Source organism: Carya illinoinensis, chromosome 16 (genome assembly GCF_018687715.1).
Source record: "Carya illinoinensis cultivar Pawnee chromosome 16, C.illinoinensisPawnee_v1, whole genome shotgun sequence".
NCBI lineage: Eukaryota > Viridiplantae > Streptophyta > Magnoliopsida > Fagales > Juglandaceae > Carya > Carya illinoinensis.
The window spans coordinates 3,802,687-3,821,759 of record NC_056767.1 but is presented as its reverse complement, the minus strand read 5'-3'; the positions used below and the strand labels follow the sequence as shown (position 1 = coordinate 3,821,759).

Sequence of the window (19,073 nt, the reverse complement as noted above, 5' to 3'; positions counted from 1 at the left end):
AGCCTTCATCATCTAGCTCAATGTTCAGAGCTTCCTCCTCAGTCAGCCTTAGCTTTTTCCAGCGGTCCTCTATTTCATTCATCATCCCTCTGCTATGCTGAAGAACACTCCCTCAGTCGACTCCTCACCGTGCTAACCACCGTGGGCCACCCCCTCTGCCTCGTGTCTGCAATGATTAGGAGGAACCGTTATGTTCCCCTACACCCCACCACCACCACGGATTCTGTTAGAATCCTGGTGGACCCCACTTCACCTCCTTTTCCTAGAGAGAAAACGGAGAGAAGACTTTTAGAATTATAAATAATTATTCGGGCTACGACGTTTTTGTGATGGCTGATTATTAAATGAGTTATAAAAGTATATTACGTATTTCATTACGAGTAACACTACATATTGCCTTATGTGTGTAAGTTTCATGCAAATTTTTTGTAAAAAATAGATTGTATTGTGAAAAAGTTATATTTTTACATTTTTTTCAATGAGACGAGCTAACTTTTTTAGAAAATACCCGTAAAATATTATATAATTGAAACTTGTAAAAAACATTACTCCCATCACCCTTAAAATTTGCGGTATAAATATATACAAATTGATACTTTACAATGTCTATTAAGATTCGATTGATTGTATCAAATTATTTATTTTTTAATTATTATTAATGAGACAGAAATTTACTATTTTTTGAACTTTTCAGAATAATTTAAAATCCATTTTCACTCATTTTATATATTAAAATAAATATTTTAACTTATTTATATTTAAATACATTTCAATAACATTCATAAACTATTAATATGTGAAATCTGATTAATATGTGAAATCACCGAAGCGAAAATAGGAATGATTAATACGTGAAATCTAATTGGTTGGCACAAATTTGGGCCCACGGGACGTATCTTCATGAGGATTTGGAGTAGAGCAGAGTTCCCAACGCTTCAGAAATCAAGCCACAGATATTTCCGCATCCAACACAGACGGTCCAGATCCATCCTACTTAAACAAAGACGGTCAGGATCTCTCATCTTTCAAACCCACACGTTTTCGCGCTCCACTGTTCCTCATCACTCATCAGTAAAAATACGAACCCAAAAAGAAAAAGAAAAGAAAACAAACACACACATTGACACACTCTATATTCTGTAATCTCTGAAGTCAGAATTCGCACCGAAATCTCCACTATAGAGTAGGGTTTCGACCCAAATGTCAACCCGCAACCACGATCCCCCACCATCTTCGTCTTCGGCCAAGATGCCCGCGGCGGCCAAGAAGCGACCCGCTCTCGCGGACGTCACCAACCAAAGAAATGGCTCCAAGAGTAATTCACGCACCTTGCTCCCTCAGTCCAGGCCTCTGGTGCGCTCAAACTTCTCTTAATTCGATTCTTTCTCTTTCCCTGTTCCTCTTATTCTTGAAAGGGATAATTGGATGATTGATTAAGAGTTTATAGTATGTATCATACCATGGACTTTTATAATTTCTCATCTTTTCTTGGTAAGTGTGCTACGCTTCTCCGTTGGGCTTCTTTGCTGCTGTGTAAGTTCAATATTCTCGTTGATTTTTATTTTCCCTACCTTTAAAATAGTATGGTGTTGCCTCGATCCAATTTCAGACCAAAGAGCTGTTCTTTTGCCTACGTTGGTTTAATTCCTTTCATACACGACAACATGGAAGATGTTCGAAAAATAAATAAAAGAGATTAAGAACATGCTTAATGTATTTTCATGAATAAGCTTTCATTAGATTAAAAGATGAATATAAATGGAGAGGGTAGCCAACAAAACACCCTGTTATAACCAATTAAGCGCATATAATAAAAAATAAACAAGGGGCAATGGAGCCAATTAATTGATCTGAGCCCATATTTCCTCGAGTAGATTGAGGAAATGACCGCCAAAGGCCGTTTATGAAACAGAACCATGAAGGTTTTGTAGAACTGATCTAAAAGCCGTAATGGGTAATGGTGCACTGTAGTCGACTGCTTCAAGGTATCAATTTTGGTGGTTATATTTTTCTGAAATTTTGTTGTACAAAACGGATAGTCCTTCCTATTGTTTTTTGGAAAATTGTGTTTGTTGTTGAGAAATTCCGTTGCACCATTTTTATCATAAGCATTTGATCTTTTGTGTTGAGTCAACCCAAGTGTGAGTGCAGGTGGTGTATAGTTGCTGCACATGCACCGTTCTCAAATTTGGCATGTTAAGCACCGTTTGCTGCTTTTGTATTGTTAGGCACCTCCATTTCTTCCGTAAATCCCTCCACCGAAATTGTAAATTGTAGGCTGCTCTCTCCTATAAATAGGAGAGAGCTCAGTTGCAGAAAATTCATCCTCACTGAGGTGAGAGATCGGGCAGAGGGCTAAGGGCGAAAATGGGTTCTGGAGAAACCCAGAACGGAGACCATTTGAGAGAGATAGAGAGATATTGTGAGTGTTTGTAAAATTGTACAAAACATAGTGAAAAATTCAAATTTTCGCTTCAGTGGACGTAGGCAGTTGCCGAACCACTTAAATATTGTCTCTATTTATTGTGGGTGTGATTTCTGGGCTGCCGGAGGCGCAACAAATGGTATCAGAGCTTCGGTTCGTGTTACCCAGAAAATTACAGTTGTTCAAAATCAATTTTTGATCAGTCCAGGCTGTTCCTCGCGTCGAGACGAATCCATTGCCGCAAACGGAATCGAAAACGGAGGTCGGAGGAGCCTACACGCGCTCCTAGAAGGTCCGCTCGTGCACTACTGTCATCCACGCGCCCCCACACGCGTCGAAGGAGGAAGACAACTGAGATACACGCACCCACGCGCCCTCACGCGCGGCAGAGGTTGAAGACGCGTGAAGGACACGCGCCCCCACGCCCCCTACAGAGGCTCGGCGCGTGACAGCCACGCGCACAAGCTACTGTGGCGCGTGTTTTCCACGCGCCACACGCGCCTCAGACGCCCTACTACGGCGAGTGTGGTACACGCGCCAGAGAGATCTGGACCGTCCGATTTTCAGATCTTTGTTGGGCTAGATCTAAGTCATCCGGAGTCCGATTTCAACGATCAAATAGTGCTTTCCAACTATTTGGATTATTCCGGACTCATCCGTACGGTGGGAATGTTGAGATTCGCCATCAGTACTGTCGATCTGAACTGTCGATGTGTTGCAGATCATTTTGGGCTAGATGTACGCCGGTTGGAGTTCAATTGTGATGATCAAATAGTGCTGACAAACTATTTGGATCATTTCGAACTCATCTGTACGGTGGGGATGTGGAGATTCGCCATCGGTACTGTCGATCTGAACTGTCGAGGTGTTGCAGATCATGTTGGGCTTGATCGTAGCCAGTTGGAGTTCCATCACGATGATCAAATAGTGGTGGCAAACTATTTGGATCATTCCAGACTCATCGATACGGTGGGAATGTTGAGATTCGCCATCGGTACATTCGATCTGAACCGTCCACGTGTTGCAGATCAGTTGTGGGCTTGATCGTAGCCAGTTGGAGTCATGATGGACTCATTGGTTTTGGGCTTAATTTAAGCCAGTTGGGATCGTGAAATTTGATGGAGCAAATTTCAGATCATTGGACAATGCTGATTAACTTGTTATATCAGCAGGTTTTGGCAGTCATACAACTCATGGAGCATATTGTTATTAAGAGGAGAACCGCATCGGATCTCGTTGTGGCTTTCTTTGAAAAGCCAGTTGCAAATAACAAAGTGCAGATGAAGCTTTGGTGTGGTAGTGTGGATACGTACAGTCTAAGGAGGTTCTGTCTAGGAGATTAGAAATTTTAAGTGTGTCCATTGTGACCCTCCAATCTTTCCTGGGAACTGACTTAGTGAGGTACTATTCATTTCTACGGTAAATTCATTAAAGCAATGTCAGAAAGTAAGGTTTCAAATCTTGTCAGATTTGAGATGGAGAAACGGTTCAATTTCAGATAAGGCAGAAGGTACTATTGTTGCCCAATAGCATTTGGCGTTGTGGTCAAAAGGTTGGGAGGTCATGAGAATGGCTATGAGTAATTCTGCAAAGAAGTCAAAGTTGAAGTTTCTCAATGTAAGAGATCTTATCCTGGATGAGGAGGTGCGCAGAAGAGATTCTGGCAAGATTTCGAGTTGTTGGTCCTGAATGTTGATTGTAAGGACAGAGGCAAGTCAAGATCTGGACAACAGATGACTCGCTAGAAATTGTGGCAAGACAAGCCACAAGAGATTGCTAAAATCAGGAGAAAATTGAGAATGATGCTGTGAATATGGTGACTGAAGAAATACATGGCGTTGCATTTCTTGCAGTGCACAATGCTGTTAAAGACAGCTTGAAGACAGCAGTCATTCAGTAGTGTTTTCTCAAAGGCGTTGAAGGGTAAATCAATCCCTGAAGTCAACAGTGATACTAGCGACTGGTGAAACGGCTAGTACAAGGAGCAGTTTCGGCAAGTGGCTCCAAGTCAGTAAATGGAGATACTGGTATTGATGCTAATGTTGTGTCTCTCTCCATGAAAAAAGAGACATGTATATCCTCATGGCATGAGTTGCCATGATAGAGGATGCGTTAATGTTAGCAGGTCCATAAGTTTACACACAGGCATTGGTTTGGCATTAATGCAGGGTGTGTGGTGGAAATTCATGTCGATGGCTGATGAACTTCCAGGAGAGCCAAACGTGGAAGTTACACCATAGTTTTCAGCAAGGTTATTTTCGACATGGGCTGAAGTGAAATGCTTGGAATTAGTTTATTCTGAGTGGATATGCTTTTATGGTGAAGCATGATAGCGGGAGCTATGAAGATCTTCATTGAGGTGGAGCTTGGCTGTGGGACCAGTCAAAGTCACAAGGTGGAGATTGTTGCTATTGTTGCCAATAGCATTTGGTGTTGGAAGGTCACGAATGATTAATTGGTCTTGGCTCGTGGTAATTGTCATGTGAATTAGATGAGAAAGTAAAAGGAACCCAGTTTTACTTTTCTAAAGAAATCTCCCTAGACCACGACATGAAGTACATGTGTGAGAGATGGGAACAAAATGTCAGATGTTCCAGGGATATCTACACCTAAAGAACTGCCAAGACGATCAGACCTCCATGGTGGTTACTACCTTAAAATGTATCCTGCTGAATGAAGGTAGTGAACTACGGTATGAAGAAAAATCTTGCAAGAAGGGAGATTATGCAAGTCGGAGACTGCACACAAGATGGACACATGCGACTGAAGATAGCAGCAGGATGAAGGGTCAGTCACCCAGATCAGAGATGAGACCTCAGCAACAGGTTCTCTGATATGTGTCAAGGTCTCTGCAAGACCATTGATTCCCAGTGCAGTGGGAGATGTGTTGCCCTATGTAGATGTGTTGATTAAGGGCATTGTACGTGATGAACTAAAGTTATGCATCACTTTAGTTAGTCTTCTAAGTTGAAGACATGAGCTGTAAAATTGTATAAGGGATCATGTTGGAGATAGAGCTCGGCATGTTGAGAACCAGTCTCCAAGTTGGAGATTGGTGTGATTGTAGGATTATGGAGCCTGGTTTGAAAGCTGTAAAGGCACCAAGCAGATTGTTCGCTCGGATGTGGCTAGAGCGAAGCAGATTGTTCGCTCGGATGAGCCTAGAGCGAAGCTCAGTTTGCTCAAGGTGTTCGCTCGGATGTGGCTAGAGCGAAGCAGATTGTTCGCTCGGATGAGCCTAGAGCAAAGCTCAGTTTACTCAGATTGTTCGCTCGGATGTGGCTAGAGCGAAGCAGATTGTTCGCTCGGATGAGCCTAGAGCAAAGCTCAGTTTGCTCAAGGTGTACATGAGTGCGGACTCATGGACTCGAGCAAAAGAAGAATCCTAGAGAGTTGAGATTGTGCAATTGAGCACTGGTAAATCTCCTCTGAAGAAAATCCCTTGCAAGCTCCGTGGATGTAGACGATGCTGATGCATTTGAAGATGCATTTGGAGTGGCATCTGGATATCCATTTGAAGACGTACCTGAAGATGCACGTGATAGCGGATCTCTCATGGCTGACAAGCATTCCAAGAAAGAGGTGAATTCATTTGAAGAATGAATCAGTTTGCAAGCAGCCTGGTGTGGCACACTTGGGTGGAGGGGGTGATTGTTGAGTCAACCCAAGTGTGAGTGCAGGTGGTGTATAGTTGCTGCACATGCACCGTTCTCAAATTTGGCATGTTAGGCACCGTTTGCTGCTTTTGTATTGTTAGGCACCTCCATTTCTTCCGTAAATCCCTCCACCGAAATTGTAAATTGTAGGCTGCTCTCTCCTATAAATAGGAGAGAGTTCAGTTGCAGAAAATTCATCCTCACTGAGGTGAGAGATCGGGCAGAGGGCTGAGGGCGAAAATGGGTTCTGGAGAAACCCAGAACGGAGACCATTTGAGAGAGATAGAGAGATATTGTGAGTGTTTGTAAAATTGTACAAACATAGTGAAAAATTCAAATTTCCGCTTCAGTGGACGTAGGCAGTTGCCGAACCACTTAAATATTGTATCTATCTATTGTGGGTGTGATTTCTGGGCTGCCGGAGGCGCAACATTTCGTATCACAATTACATGGGGCAGAAGTTTTAGCTTTGAGCTTACTGCCACATCGTGGTGTAATTGTTTTAAAATTTCAGAGAGATATTAACTGAGTTTAGTATTTAAAGGTGCCATGTGTTGCCAAAATTGCCAAGACCAAGAAGAAAGTTTCGGCTTGCTCAGACAATACAGGCTTCCTTGAGAAAACTTTGCCTGCATCCTTTGGCTTGAAATCAAGTGTCTTTGTTCTGTCAGAGGATAAATGTTTTCCCGGAAGTGATCAATCGGTGGCTAGTGTTGCTGCCCATTCTGCTCCATGCGGCTTGGAAGCCGGTCTTTGTGCTCTGAGTACCATAATTCGTGCTCCCAGAGGCATGGATAGACAAGCAACAGTCTCTTCATTTCAGACAATGCAGAAAAAGCAGGTTTTTATTCTAAGATTTTATATTCACTGTCAATTTAACTTCATAAATGTTTAGCCTCTTCCTCATTTAATTTGTAAATAGGGATTTGATATCTGTCCCAAGTATCATGCCCAATTTGGGCTGTAACATCTTGTTCTACTTTTATTAGCTGCAAAGTGTGTGCCTGGAATATTTACATCATGCCCTTCCTAATATATTTTCTCTGATATTGATTCCGGGGAATGTCTGTGAGATAGGTATGCTTGTGGAGATGGAAACATTTGATCAAGTTGTAGATATTGATAACAATGTCATGGGCCCTCAATGCTGTGCAACCATTGCTTCTGATATTTATAAGCACTTACGGGTATCGGAGGTTTGCATACTTCTCCACAATATGTTGTATTCACTGTGTTTCTCTTATTTTTTCTAGTTTCTGATTATTATTTAACGAAGTTCACATTTCTTTCCTAACTTGTGCACATTGTAATTGATTGATCATTTATTCTGTTTTTAGGCAAATAAAAGCCCTTCCTCAGACTTCATGGAAAGGATCCAGAAAGACATCAATGCCAGCATGCGTGCTGTACTGATTGATTGGTTTGTGGAGGTAATTTATGGTGGGTGATGATATTGCCTAAGTGATTTATATAATCCAAGAAGTTTCCCCCCCTTTCCCACTCACGCTTATTCATTAACAAGCACCAAATATCTTGATAAGTGGGGTTGTACCTGGCGCTATAATGTTGCTCGTTGTCAATATCATCAAGCATTTCTTTTAGTATGCAGTTATTTTGGCCTTTTGGTTATCTTACCTTCTAGTGTTAACTGTAGGTTGCTGAAGAGTACCGGCTCCAACCTGATACACTATTTTTGATTGTTAACTATATTGATCGTTATCTTTCTGGCAATGTGGTGAATAGGCAACGGTTGCAATTGCTTGGTGTTGCATGCATGATGATTGCTGCGTAAGATTCTATAGTAGATTTGCTTACAAGTTTGACCCTGTGTTTGTATTTGTGCATGTGCATCTGCCTAAGTTGTATCTATGATAGAAAATAATGATTAATAACATGTGGTGCAATTGTCTTGACAGCAAGTATGAGGAGATCTGTGCACCCAGTGTGGACGAGTTCTGTTATGTAACTGATAATACATACTTCAAGGAGGAGGTTTGGTTCCATTTTTTGTTGTCTGAAATTCTACTATTGTAAGCTTCTTTGAATTGGCTTTTTATCACATTCCCCATAGACATTGACTGAAGGAATTTCTGCAGGTTTTGCAAATGGAATCTGCTATCCTGAATTCGTTGAAGTTTGAAATGACAGCCCCAACAGCTAAATGTTTTTTGAGGTGATAGCTAATTTTTTCTTATTGAGTGGAATTTCATTCATGTTGCTTTGGGTTTGACTTTTGTCATTCATGACAATTGTTCAGGCAATTTGTTTGTGTTGTTCAAGCCACCAGCAAGGTATCTCTTTCTTGGACTTCCAAGTGTATCAATTTTATGTCATACCTTCAAGACTTATTGGGTCATATCAGTGGATTTTGGCTGTTAATTAATGTAACACAATCTGTCAATTAAAATTGTAGGTCGAAACTTAACTGTTTTTTTAAGCACGTTCGAGATAGATACTAATAGAAAAAAATATATAAAATAATGCCTGCCAATGCTGTCAGTTTTTGTTATCAAGTCTTGTTAAAATCTGAGTGATAAAATTTGTTTTGTTTCATTGTGGTGTTGATCAAAATCTTGTTATGGTGTGGTGTTGGTGCCTGCTACTTTTCCTAGGTTCCATCAATGCAGCTGGAGTGCTTGGCCAACTGCCTGACGGAGTTATCCCTTCTCGAATACAACATCCTTCATTATTCTCCATCGCTAGTAGCTGCTTCTGCTACTTTCTTGGCCAAATTTATACTTCTCCCGTTAAAGAAACCCTGGGTATGTGTGGGAAATTATTATACAGATTTTACTTGTGGCCAAGATGTTTATTTTTTCATCTCTTCTGATAAAGGTGTAACGTAGTTTAGTTTTGTATGTGTCACATTTACAGAATTCTGTATTGAAGCATTACACGCTTTACCAAGCTTCTGATTTGAGTGACTGTGTCAAGGCACTGCATAGCCTGTGCTGTAATTGCTGTAATCCTAATCTACCCGCAATCAGGGAGAAATACAGCCAACATAAGGTGTGTAAAACCTTTCTTCCAGAGAAAAAAAATGAGATGCATCAGCACCATAGATTCTAAATCAGTTCAGCACAGCCCCTTTTAAGCACTTCTATACGTTCTATCTTCAGTTTAGATTTAATCTTTATATAGCTTTCTGGGTTTCGTTAATTACTGAGTTTCTATAAGAGCATTGGAGATGGTTGCCACAAAGTGAAGATAGAAAATGTTGAGTTGAACAACAATGGCACACAGTTTCAGTGAGCAAAATATTGTAGAGAGGTTTGTTTCTGAATGTTAAAATGTGCTCAGATAATTTTAAACAAAATAATTACTCCGGTTCAGGTCATTAAATCTTGCAAGTTTGCATTTGGTGCACAGGAGATACTGCGGTTGAATCTCATTCTTAGCATATTTTTGCCACAATGACATAATCACACCAGTTGTTTGTAGATATAGCTCACATCCTGACAACTTATTATTTGTAGTGATGACTCTAGATTATGCTGTATGGAGGTGTTGTGGCTTCCAAAACGAAAATATACTATGATTTTAGATAAAACTTTGTTTTTTTTTGGTTTATTTTTTTTAATTTCTGTTCATATGAACTGATTTGAACTGACATGTTTCTTTCGACATCAGTACAAGTTCGTGGCAAAGAAGTACTGTCCTCCTTCAATACCTCACGAGTTTTTCCAAGAACTAAGCAACTAGACATGGACATCAGTGTTCCAAATGAATTCGACGAACATGTCTTTTGTGAGTTGCTGTTTTTTGTTTTTTAACCTCAGGTCATACGTATATAATTTTGTTTCCAGTAGTAGTGGTGTGTCTATGGTTGGATATTCAGGCGATTCTCTCATCGTACTGTTTTTCTAAACATAAACTTGTATCTTGTATCGTGTTCTTGAATTGAGTTTTCAATGTATAGTAAGGTTCAAAGTGTATACATGAAGTGGTTTTCACAAGGAGTTTTATGATAAGTAATGATTTTGTTAATAGGTAATGAAAGCTAGAAAGGATAAATGAATAATGTTGGGAGGGATGATTAAGTAGTCAATTAAGATGAGATGAGTTGAGAATAAAGTTGAAAATTAAATAAAATGTTATTAGAATATTATTTTTTAATATTATTATTGTTTTAAGATTTGAAAAAGTTGAATTGTTTAATATATTTTGTGTGAGAATTTAAAAAAGTTGTAATAATTATATGAGATGAGTTAAAAAGTTTTTTGTATCCAAACCTCCACGATAAAAGTCAACCAGTTTTATTTTTATGAACCCTAAATCCTTATGAATTATGATTTTTAGTGGAGAAATGATGCATGCAGTCAGGGAGTGTATAAATGTTGCGAAATCTCTTTGAGAAAAATGAGAAATTACAAGATTCACATAAAAATAAACTAATTTTTTAATAGTAGATTTCATTCTTTTCTAAATGACTGCATACTACTTTTAGTACACTACTAGATCTGTCTATGTTTGGTTTCTCATATGCAAGTATCATTTGAATCTTCATAATAATCTTATGGCCTAGTTTAATTTATTTTACAATTCAATTTAAAACGAAAAACAATTCAATATTTTTTTAATGAATTGGGATTCTAAGTTAAATTCACAGTAAAATAGGTCATAATGTAATTGAATAATGAGAGGCGTGGAATCTTTTTAAGACTTTTTATACAACCAATTTTTAAATTTAGTATTTTTGTAAAATAAAAAAAAAATATTCATTTAAAACATGATTATGTAATGGATTATAAAAAGATTATATGTATCAATTTTCTATTAAAACAAAATTAGTTATGAGAATTGTATTTGACATCCAAAGTAGCTTTAAACCAGTCATGACAGTGTAGGATACTAACGTACCGTATCAATTAGCGAAAATGGTAACAATAAGGAGCTCAATACGATACCTTAACTGTACGTACGTGCAAAAGAAGTCACAGATGATGCGTAGGACACAATGCCCCTATTTATTTCAGGTCATTATTTCCGTTTAAATTAAGTGGCAAGAGTTTAATGTCAATGAACTAGGTATACATGAGTACCCGTAGATGTTTGATACAGTAACCTTAGTTTTATTATAGTACCCGTAGATGTTCGCATGAATCTTGCTTGGGGACCGAATAACATATTTGCAGGGACAAACTGATTGATCATAAATTAAAGATTTTCTTTCCAACATGAAGAGGAACCTGTAAAATGGGCAGGGCAATTCAAGATTGTCTGCAAAAACAGTGGTTCAGTTATATATGAAGTTTGGGTGTTAATGGGATGAGGTAAGTGATGACACCGATTATAATTTTGTAGTCACGAACAATTTATATTGCTTACAATTGCAGCTGTCTTTTTCAACCTTCCATACTCAAAACTCTTTAATTGCCGTTTAATTTGTTTGTCATTTTTATGTCTTAAGAACTTTCCAGCAATGTTGGAATTTTCTTGGACAGGGATCGGTCAAGTGAATGGGTCAATTGATGGTCAGCAGCTAATACATGAGAAGGGTTTCTCCCATGATTGTGATCGATAAGATTATGATCGTTACATCATATAAAATTCAGAATATTTAACAACATGTTAATGATATATAAAATGACACATCGTAGAATTATCTTGCAAGAGAGTTTTGAGAGTCCTTAAATAATTAGAAGCAGCCCAGCTTCCGTGGGCTTTACAAATTAAGGAAAGCACAACCAGAAACACATATTATATATGCGCACATACACATAAAAAGCCAACAATATTCCTAGCTAATTAATGAAGATCAAACTGAAGCCTTGATCATAATTATTTGGTCAAATTTCATACTGAGAAATTGCTTGACTGTAATTGTCATTCAAACCCTGGCTATTGCTTGAAAAGCCTATTGTGTGACCCGAAAAGGAACCTCTTAGTGTAGAATGCTGAGCGGAATATATCATACCAAAGGCTATGTTGTAGGATAGCAAACAAACTAATTGGTACAGCAGGCCCCGCCACAATTATACGGATCGGAACACTTGTTTTGTATTTGAGGACCAAAAAACAGGCTGCAGAGAAGGCTATCAACATGCCTATTATTGAGATTAAAAGCGTGGCGAGTCCCAATGCCAACTTACGAGGTAATGAAATGAGGAAATCATTTTCGGTGTAGCGTGACATGAGAATTGTCAAGAAAATTAGTATTGAGGACGAAGAGAATACCATGGCTACCGCATCTGATACGAAAAATAACGTAAACCAGTTGCTTTCTAGAAAGATAGGAATGCCTGTTCCTTGATCGTTTCCACCCGGTACTGTGAAGGCAGCTGGAAAAACCACAGTGGCAATTAGTGCTGCTACAATCATGCAAGAGTTTGCCGTGCTCTTCATCCACTTTTCACCATTCTTTTGTAGTACTTCGTGGGTCCTCACAAAAATATCCTTAGGTGTGTTTCCTTCTCCATTCCTTATGTTCACATATGACTTCGGAACAATCTTTTCTATCTCCTGCAATAACCAATTAATTGTAAATTAAAAGATACCGAAAAAGGAGACCATGCAATACGCACGTGTGCGACGAGAAGAAAAGAAGTCGACATCATGATATTTAACACCCGCATGTACGTACTTGAAACCACAATAACTCTCGTTGCATTTGAAGGGCTGCTCCTGATACGATATTCAGTCGATCTGAAGGAGGCAATTCTCCAGCTAAGTGCAGCATGTTGTTTCTCCCTTTGGCAAAATGGCTCGCAAGGGCGTCCTTCTGAAAACCTATCTCATATATTAAATTAAAACACGCTCTTGTCGATGTTCAATAGCAACGTGGAATAAACTTCCATATTCCTCGTCAACTTGCCATATGAGATCGGGATAAGAGCGTATAAGTATAATTAGAAATTCAACGTTCCCTACTTTAGCAGCATCAACAAGTAGTGTCATCATACGCTGGTCATCAACCGCAGTTGACGAGAAATATACGTCTTTTTCGAATTGTTTCCAAAGCCAGTAAACTAATTGATGGGCTGATGCTTGCATCAAAGTTTTGTTGCAGAACCGACCTCTGGAGCCTACTTAGGATTAAGAGAAATAAGATTGGCTAAACAAAAATAGTAGTTAGAGAATTAACACTAAAATGATCTATACATTTAACATTTACAAGTGGTTAAAGAATTAATATGGCGAGAAATGTTATTCTAAGCCCTGGTTTACACCACAATATACTATTCATGATATCCATTACAAGAGAAACGGATTTTTACGATTAAAATATTACAATCAAAATGATTATTTCCGATGAAAAGGATTTTTGCGATTAAAATATTACAATCAAAATGATTATTTTCGATGAAAACATGTATGACGGCATAATTTGATTTGTAAGATTTGAATTTTAAAATTTATTTTTCAAATCAAATTATGCAATGTAAAATTATGGTGTAGACAGCTATTCTTGGCCTCCTATTTACTTCCCAATGCCACGTCTTGCAGGGGTATATATAAAACTATGCGTGAACAACAAATTATGAGATAACTTCCTGGCTAATGTTAGCAGCAGTCCACCACAACGTAGAAGGCACGCATGGCACCTCTTAAGGCCGGGCACGTACACTTTGTAAATTTATATACTTGATTAATGAAGAATTAATTCCTCCAGTCCAGTTATAAATATACTCAATATGCATACTTACATATATACATACGTACGCTCATATATACATACATACATATATTTAGGTTAATAGTTTGGGTTGGAAATAAACTAACAGGAGTTTAAGCATCTTTCCCATACTGGTGACTGACTTTTGCTGCCAATTATTGAACGTTTTTGGGCCAACATTACCAATGAAAACCAAAGAAGTTCCCTCTCTCCAGGTACTAACTCCAGAGTATCCAGAATTTTGTGTGCTGTATCTGTTCATAAAAACCAAGACATTTGTCATTGTTATTTAGTCTATTTTAAGTAACTACGTACCATTTAATAATTAATGGATAATGATACACTTATCACTCTTTCACCATTATTTTACTACTTTTAGTGTATTTATTTTTTTATCATTTTCTTTTAAATATTTTTTTAACATCCTTAACTATTAAGAAAAAATTTAAAAAATATATAATTTTAGTGATAGTCACTTGCTTAATCATTAAGTAAAAGAAAAATTTTTAAAAAATTAAAAAATTAAAAAAAGTAGTAAAATAGTAGTAAAAGAGTGATAAGTGTATCATTATTCATAATTAATATATGAATTAAGTTATTTATAAAAACGTGTCATATTACAAGAACAATAGCATTAATTGTAAATAATTAATTGTCTCAAATTCTGGAGGACATACCATACAAATCACTGGAAATAGTAGCTTGAAGGAGACGAAAGAGATCAAGAGAAGCCAAGTCTTGAATAGGAGTCACAGAGTATAAATACGACACCATGTCTCTGTTTCCAGTCTGTATTGCCGCGTAAAGTGGTAACAAATAGATGTTGTCATCGGGATATATCGACGGCAGATTGTTGTTCTTTTTCACCATCACCTCTGCAATTGTTACGATTTCTGATACAGCGGCAAAATAAAGGGCCGTGCAGTTTCCGTTGGGTTTCAATTCTAATTGTTCCGGCGTCATCCTTTTCACGAGTTCTTTTACAAAACGGGTGCGTTTTCCAGATGCAGCATTGTGAAGAGCTGTGCCTGCCTCTTTTGTTATGGGGGCTCCAAGGCAGTTTGGATTTTTCTGTATAAAAGCTTCAGCAGAGTAAAGTGGTATAAATACGAAACCATGTCTCTATTTCCAGTCTCTATTGCCGCGTAAAGTGGTAAAAATTTGATGGAAGCCTTGGGGAATATCGATGGCAGTTTTTTGTTCCTTTTCACCATCACCTCCGCAATTTTTATGATTTCTGTTTGAGCGGCAAAATAAAGGGCCGTGGTCCTTCCGTTGCTGGCTTTCAAAGAGGTTTGGAATAGAGATGAGAATTTTAAATTTTGAATAAAAGTTTAAAATATTATTTTTAATATTATTATTATTTTAAAATTTGAAAAAATTGTATTGAAATTTGAAAAAGTTGAATTGTTATTATATTTTATATAGAAATTTAGAAAAATTATAATGATGAGATAAAAATTTTGAATTGAGATGAGAATTTTAAGATGAAACATGTTTACCAAACCTGCCCCGTGCGTTTACAAAACGGGTGCGTTTTTGAGCTGCAGCAAAATGAAGAGCTGTATCGTTGTCTTTTGTTACGGCGGCTACAAGGCAGTTTGGGTTTTTCTTAATAAAATCTTCAGCAGCTTTCCAGTTATCTTCTAGGATAGCTCGAAGGAGAGGAGCATAAACAGCAGAAGATCGAGATAATGAGCTATTACCCTCTTCCATTATTTTCGTTGATCTTTTCTAAGAATACTGAAAATTAGAAGAATTAACACGATATTACGTATGTATGCATGAGATGCTTAAATACTAGGATAATAAATAGATAATATATATATGGGTACTGACGATTGCGTTAAAAAAAAACAGAGAAATAAAAATCTCTAAAATACATTCATGCGCGCATGCGATAATACTGGTCATGAGCCAATATAATTAGCATGAGACCAATCGAAACTGCCAAAACCTGCGCTCTAAAGAATTTTTGAAGTGGAATATGTACTTATTTCGATTGCATAAAGTTGAAGAAAGAAATCAGTGGAGGCATGCGTAAGAATTTTTATTTAAACTCTATGTCTCACACACCCATCTTAATAGAGTTTGAAATAACTCAAACTTATAAGATAAAAGATGAGTGATAACAGGATAAGAAAACTCTTAAGAGATAATATTAGAAGAGTTTTGCTACATACAAACAAAGTTGCGTACTAATCTGCATACCAATACTGATTCTTTCATATTTAAAAGTTAAATTAGCACTGTTTTCAATAAAATCTACTTTTTGACCAATCACAATAAATTGATACATATATTAGTGCACAAGTATGTTTACAACTAGACTTTTCCATATTAGAACTCTAAATCTATAATTATAGTAAGATACAAACTTTGAAATTTCTTGATGGTCATAAATCTATAAATAGCATTGAGGGGTTAAAGGGTTCTCACCTACAATATTAGAGTGCCTTTTGCTATCATGACACACTTATGAGGAAAAGTTGCTAGAGTGATCTTTCCCTCATAGTCAGATCTAATTCTTTATCAAACTAATGGAAAAATGTATGCATTTATTTATTACTTTTTATTATTGTAGATCATATAAAATCGAAGATCCGTTTATTAATGTTCATGTTAAAATATTTAACATCATGATGATCATGAGATGATCTAGAACTAGAAGATCTATTCATGTGCTAAAGATTTCATATTCGAGGTGGTGAACAACATGACTTACAGCTTCTATGTATTCTAGGCGCACTTAGAAATTGATAAGCTAGCTTAGGTGCAGAGAGACTGGGTGTACTCCAAGGAAATGAGGTTTTTGGTACTGATCTCAACCTTGCACCAGAGTTTTGGTACAAAGAATGGATTAGATTTATAGATCGACGTCCTAGCGATCATGATATATATATATATATATATATATATTACAATAACTATATTAATGTCCAGATTAGAATACAGAATAAAGCACATTAATTATGTCAAGTTGTTTTATTAAAGTCTTTTATTCACGTGGTTTAATTAGCTGTTAATTCACTATATGGGTATTCACATAAATAAATTAATGCTTGGAATGAAGAAAGACCAAGAATAAAAGGTCAACACTTTGTGGCAAGAATTAAAAAATGCTTCGACGAATAGATAAAGACCAAGACGATCGATGGCCGACAACCAGCTTCATCGTACCATGTTCTTCGGAGGTGCATGTGGTTTCACCTTCAAACGCGGTCATCAAGAAGAGGGAAAAGTAAATATTAAAACCTGATGAGTAACCATTTACTTCCTTTGTCTAACCATGTTCTCTTGTGATTGTTAAGCAACATTTGTCTATCTTCATCTGTATCATGCAGTATATGTTATAAGCACATGTATAATGTCCTAAATATAATGGCAATTTTTATACAGCATTATAATATCGAAACCTACCCTTAATCATTATAATAAGAAGCATGAAAAAAATTTTATCCATCATTCTCACTTTACACATCGTCCATAATTTTTTTTTTTTTATCAAATATATGGTATATAAATAATTAGTAGAATAATTTAATTAATTTAAGAAGAATAAAATAAAAAATTAAAAATAAATATAATATATAATATGTGAGAATGATGAGTAGCAAAACCTATTTTTTTTTAAGTATTACAATTATAAAGAAATTCTATAAAAATAAAGCCACAAATAAATCACATAGTTTCATATAATATGTTAAATCTATTTTATAATAAAACTAATTTTATTATTTAACGTATCACATTGAATTAAATCAATTTATAAATTTATTTGTATAATTTTTTATAGCTAAAACATGTTTTTTAAAGCGTTGCTTTTCTCACCTTCAATTTCACTAATTCAGCATTTGACCTTTTCCATCTTCTTTACTAATTGGCAAATTATAACCATCACCTACCTTCGTACCTGCATGCAAACAGAAGTCTCCCTTTCCGATTGAAGTCCCTCTTTTATTTTGATCTTTTTTCTTCCTTTTCAGATTCAAAAGTCTTTGCGAAAGTGAGAACACACGTTTAAATATTACTCCACATGTTATTACAAACATATTTCACCCGTTTTTCTATTACTTTCTTTCAACAAATTCCAAAACATGATATATAATAATAATAAATTATTGGAATAAAGAAAGACCAAGAATAAAAGGACAAAACTTGTGGCAAGAATTAAAAAATGCTTCGAATAGAGAAAGACCAAGACGATCGATGGACAACCTTCCTCGATCGTACATTCGTACCGTGTTCTTCGGTGATGCATGTGCTTTTATCCTAACTCAAGTTTCAATACGAAAAGATGAAGAAGTACTCTCCGATGTAGTTTATAAATCTAATGCGTTTTTTTCTCAACTGATGGTGCAGCATCCTCTCTCGAACTGGCGAGAATCATATCAGGCTTATCAGCCATTAATTTTAGAGTCAATTACCTTGTCTTTTTCAGATAAAAAGTTATATTTTCATGAATATATCGTTCTCAAATTTTAAAATAAAAAATAATATTAAAACATAATAATTAAATTTTATAATATTTTTATTTTATTTTTTCCTCACATTTTTCAAAATCAAATAAAACATCTTAACTTAATTCATTTCATTAATGTCAACAAAATTCTGAAATGTTTCAAGCTTCCAAATAAGCTGTGCCTTCCACTATAAGAAATATGGTCTTTTTCCAAGGAGGCGATTCATGGTAAAAAGTTGACTTTTTGTGGAAAAAACTCTATTCCCAGAAATTGTTGTTGTGGACAGCTTGTGGCGTAAAACTCGCCGCAAAAAGTATTATAACCCACGAAAGGTTTAATTCGTGGCCAATACCTATATTTTCGCACGACACATTTCGCAGCAAGAGCCAATGTAACTCATCGCAAAAGTACGTCTATTTTCATTTATACTCGTGGGAATAGGAGCAATTACCACAAGAGGTACTAGTGGGTATTAGTATTACCCACTAGAAGATTTATGGGAAAAATTTTCTCCCCGCCAAAAAAATGTATTTGCCGCGAGTTATCTTCGCGGCAAATGCTAGAAGAATTTAGAAAAAAAATATATATATATTTGTATAAGTAAAAAAGAGACAAAGCTGAGCAAAAAATGAGCATAAAAAATTGTCAAATATAAGCCAAAACTATATATACAAACTTCCAAGATTCAAATTGACACTAATAACACTTCCTAAAAAATAACTAGTTAATTCTTCTAACATGTTTACAAGAAAAGCCTTGCTGCCCATGTAGTCCAATCCAACATAAATGTAGATATTTTATCCATCTAACAATTGAGTTCAACACAATAAATAACACAAGTGTATAATCATAAACTAAATTCACATATCACTGGACTGGTCTGCTAAATAACTGCTGATCTTCCTTTAATCCAC

The 19,073-nt window shown here is 36.5% G+C and overlaps 1 protein-coding gene and 1 pseudogene across 1 annotated transcript; one reads left to right on the top strand and one right to left on the bottom strand.

The window, feature by feature from the left end:
- Positions 1-1,200: 1,200 nt before the first annotated feature.
- On the top strand, positions 1,201-10,022 carry LOC122298710 (cyclin-A1-1-like). The gene is made up of 12 exons (XM_043108579.1): positions 1,201-1,315; positions 5,910-6,007; positions 6,626-6,922; positions 7,071-7,277; positions 7,419-7,511; positions 7,736-7,869; positions 7,998-8,073; positions 8,178-8,254; positions 8,339-8,372; positions 8,694-8,843; positions 8,956-9,090; positions 9,712-10,022. The coding sequence occupies exons 1-12, from the start codon at positions 1,201-1,203 to the stop codon at positions 9,781-9,783; spliced, it is 1,488 nt and encodes a 495-aa protein (XP_042964513.1). The 3' UTR covers positions 9,784-10,022.
- Positions 10,023-11,656: 1,634 nt separating this feature from the next.
- On the bottom strand, positions 11,657-14,781 carry LOC122299699 (annotated as a pseudogene).
- Positions 14,782-19,073: the final 4,292 nt, after the last annotated feature.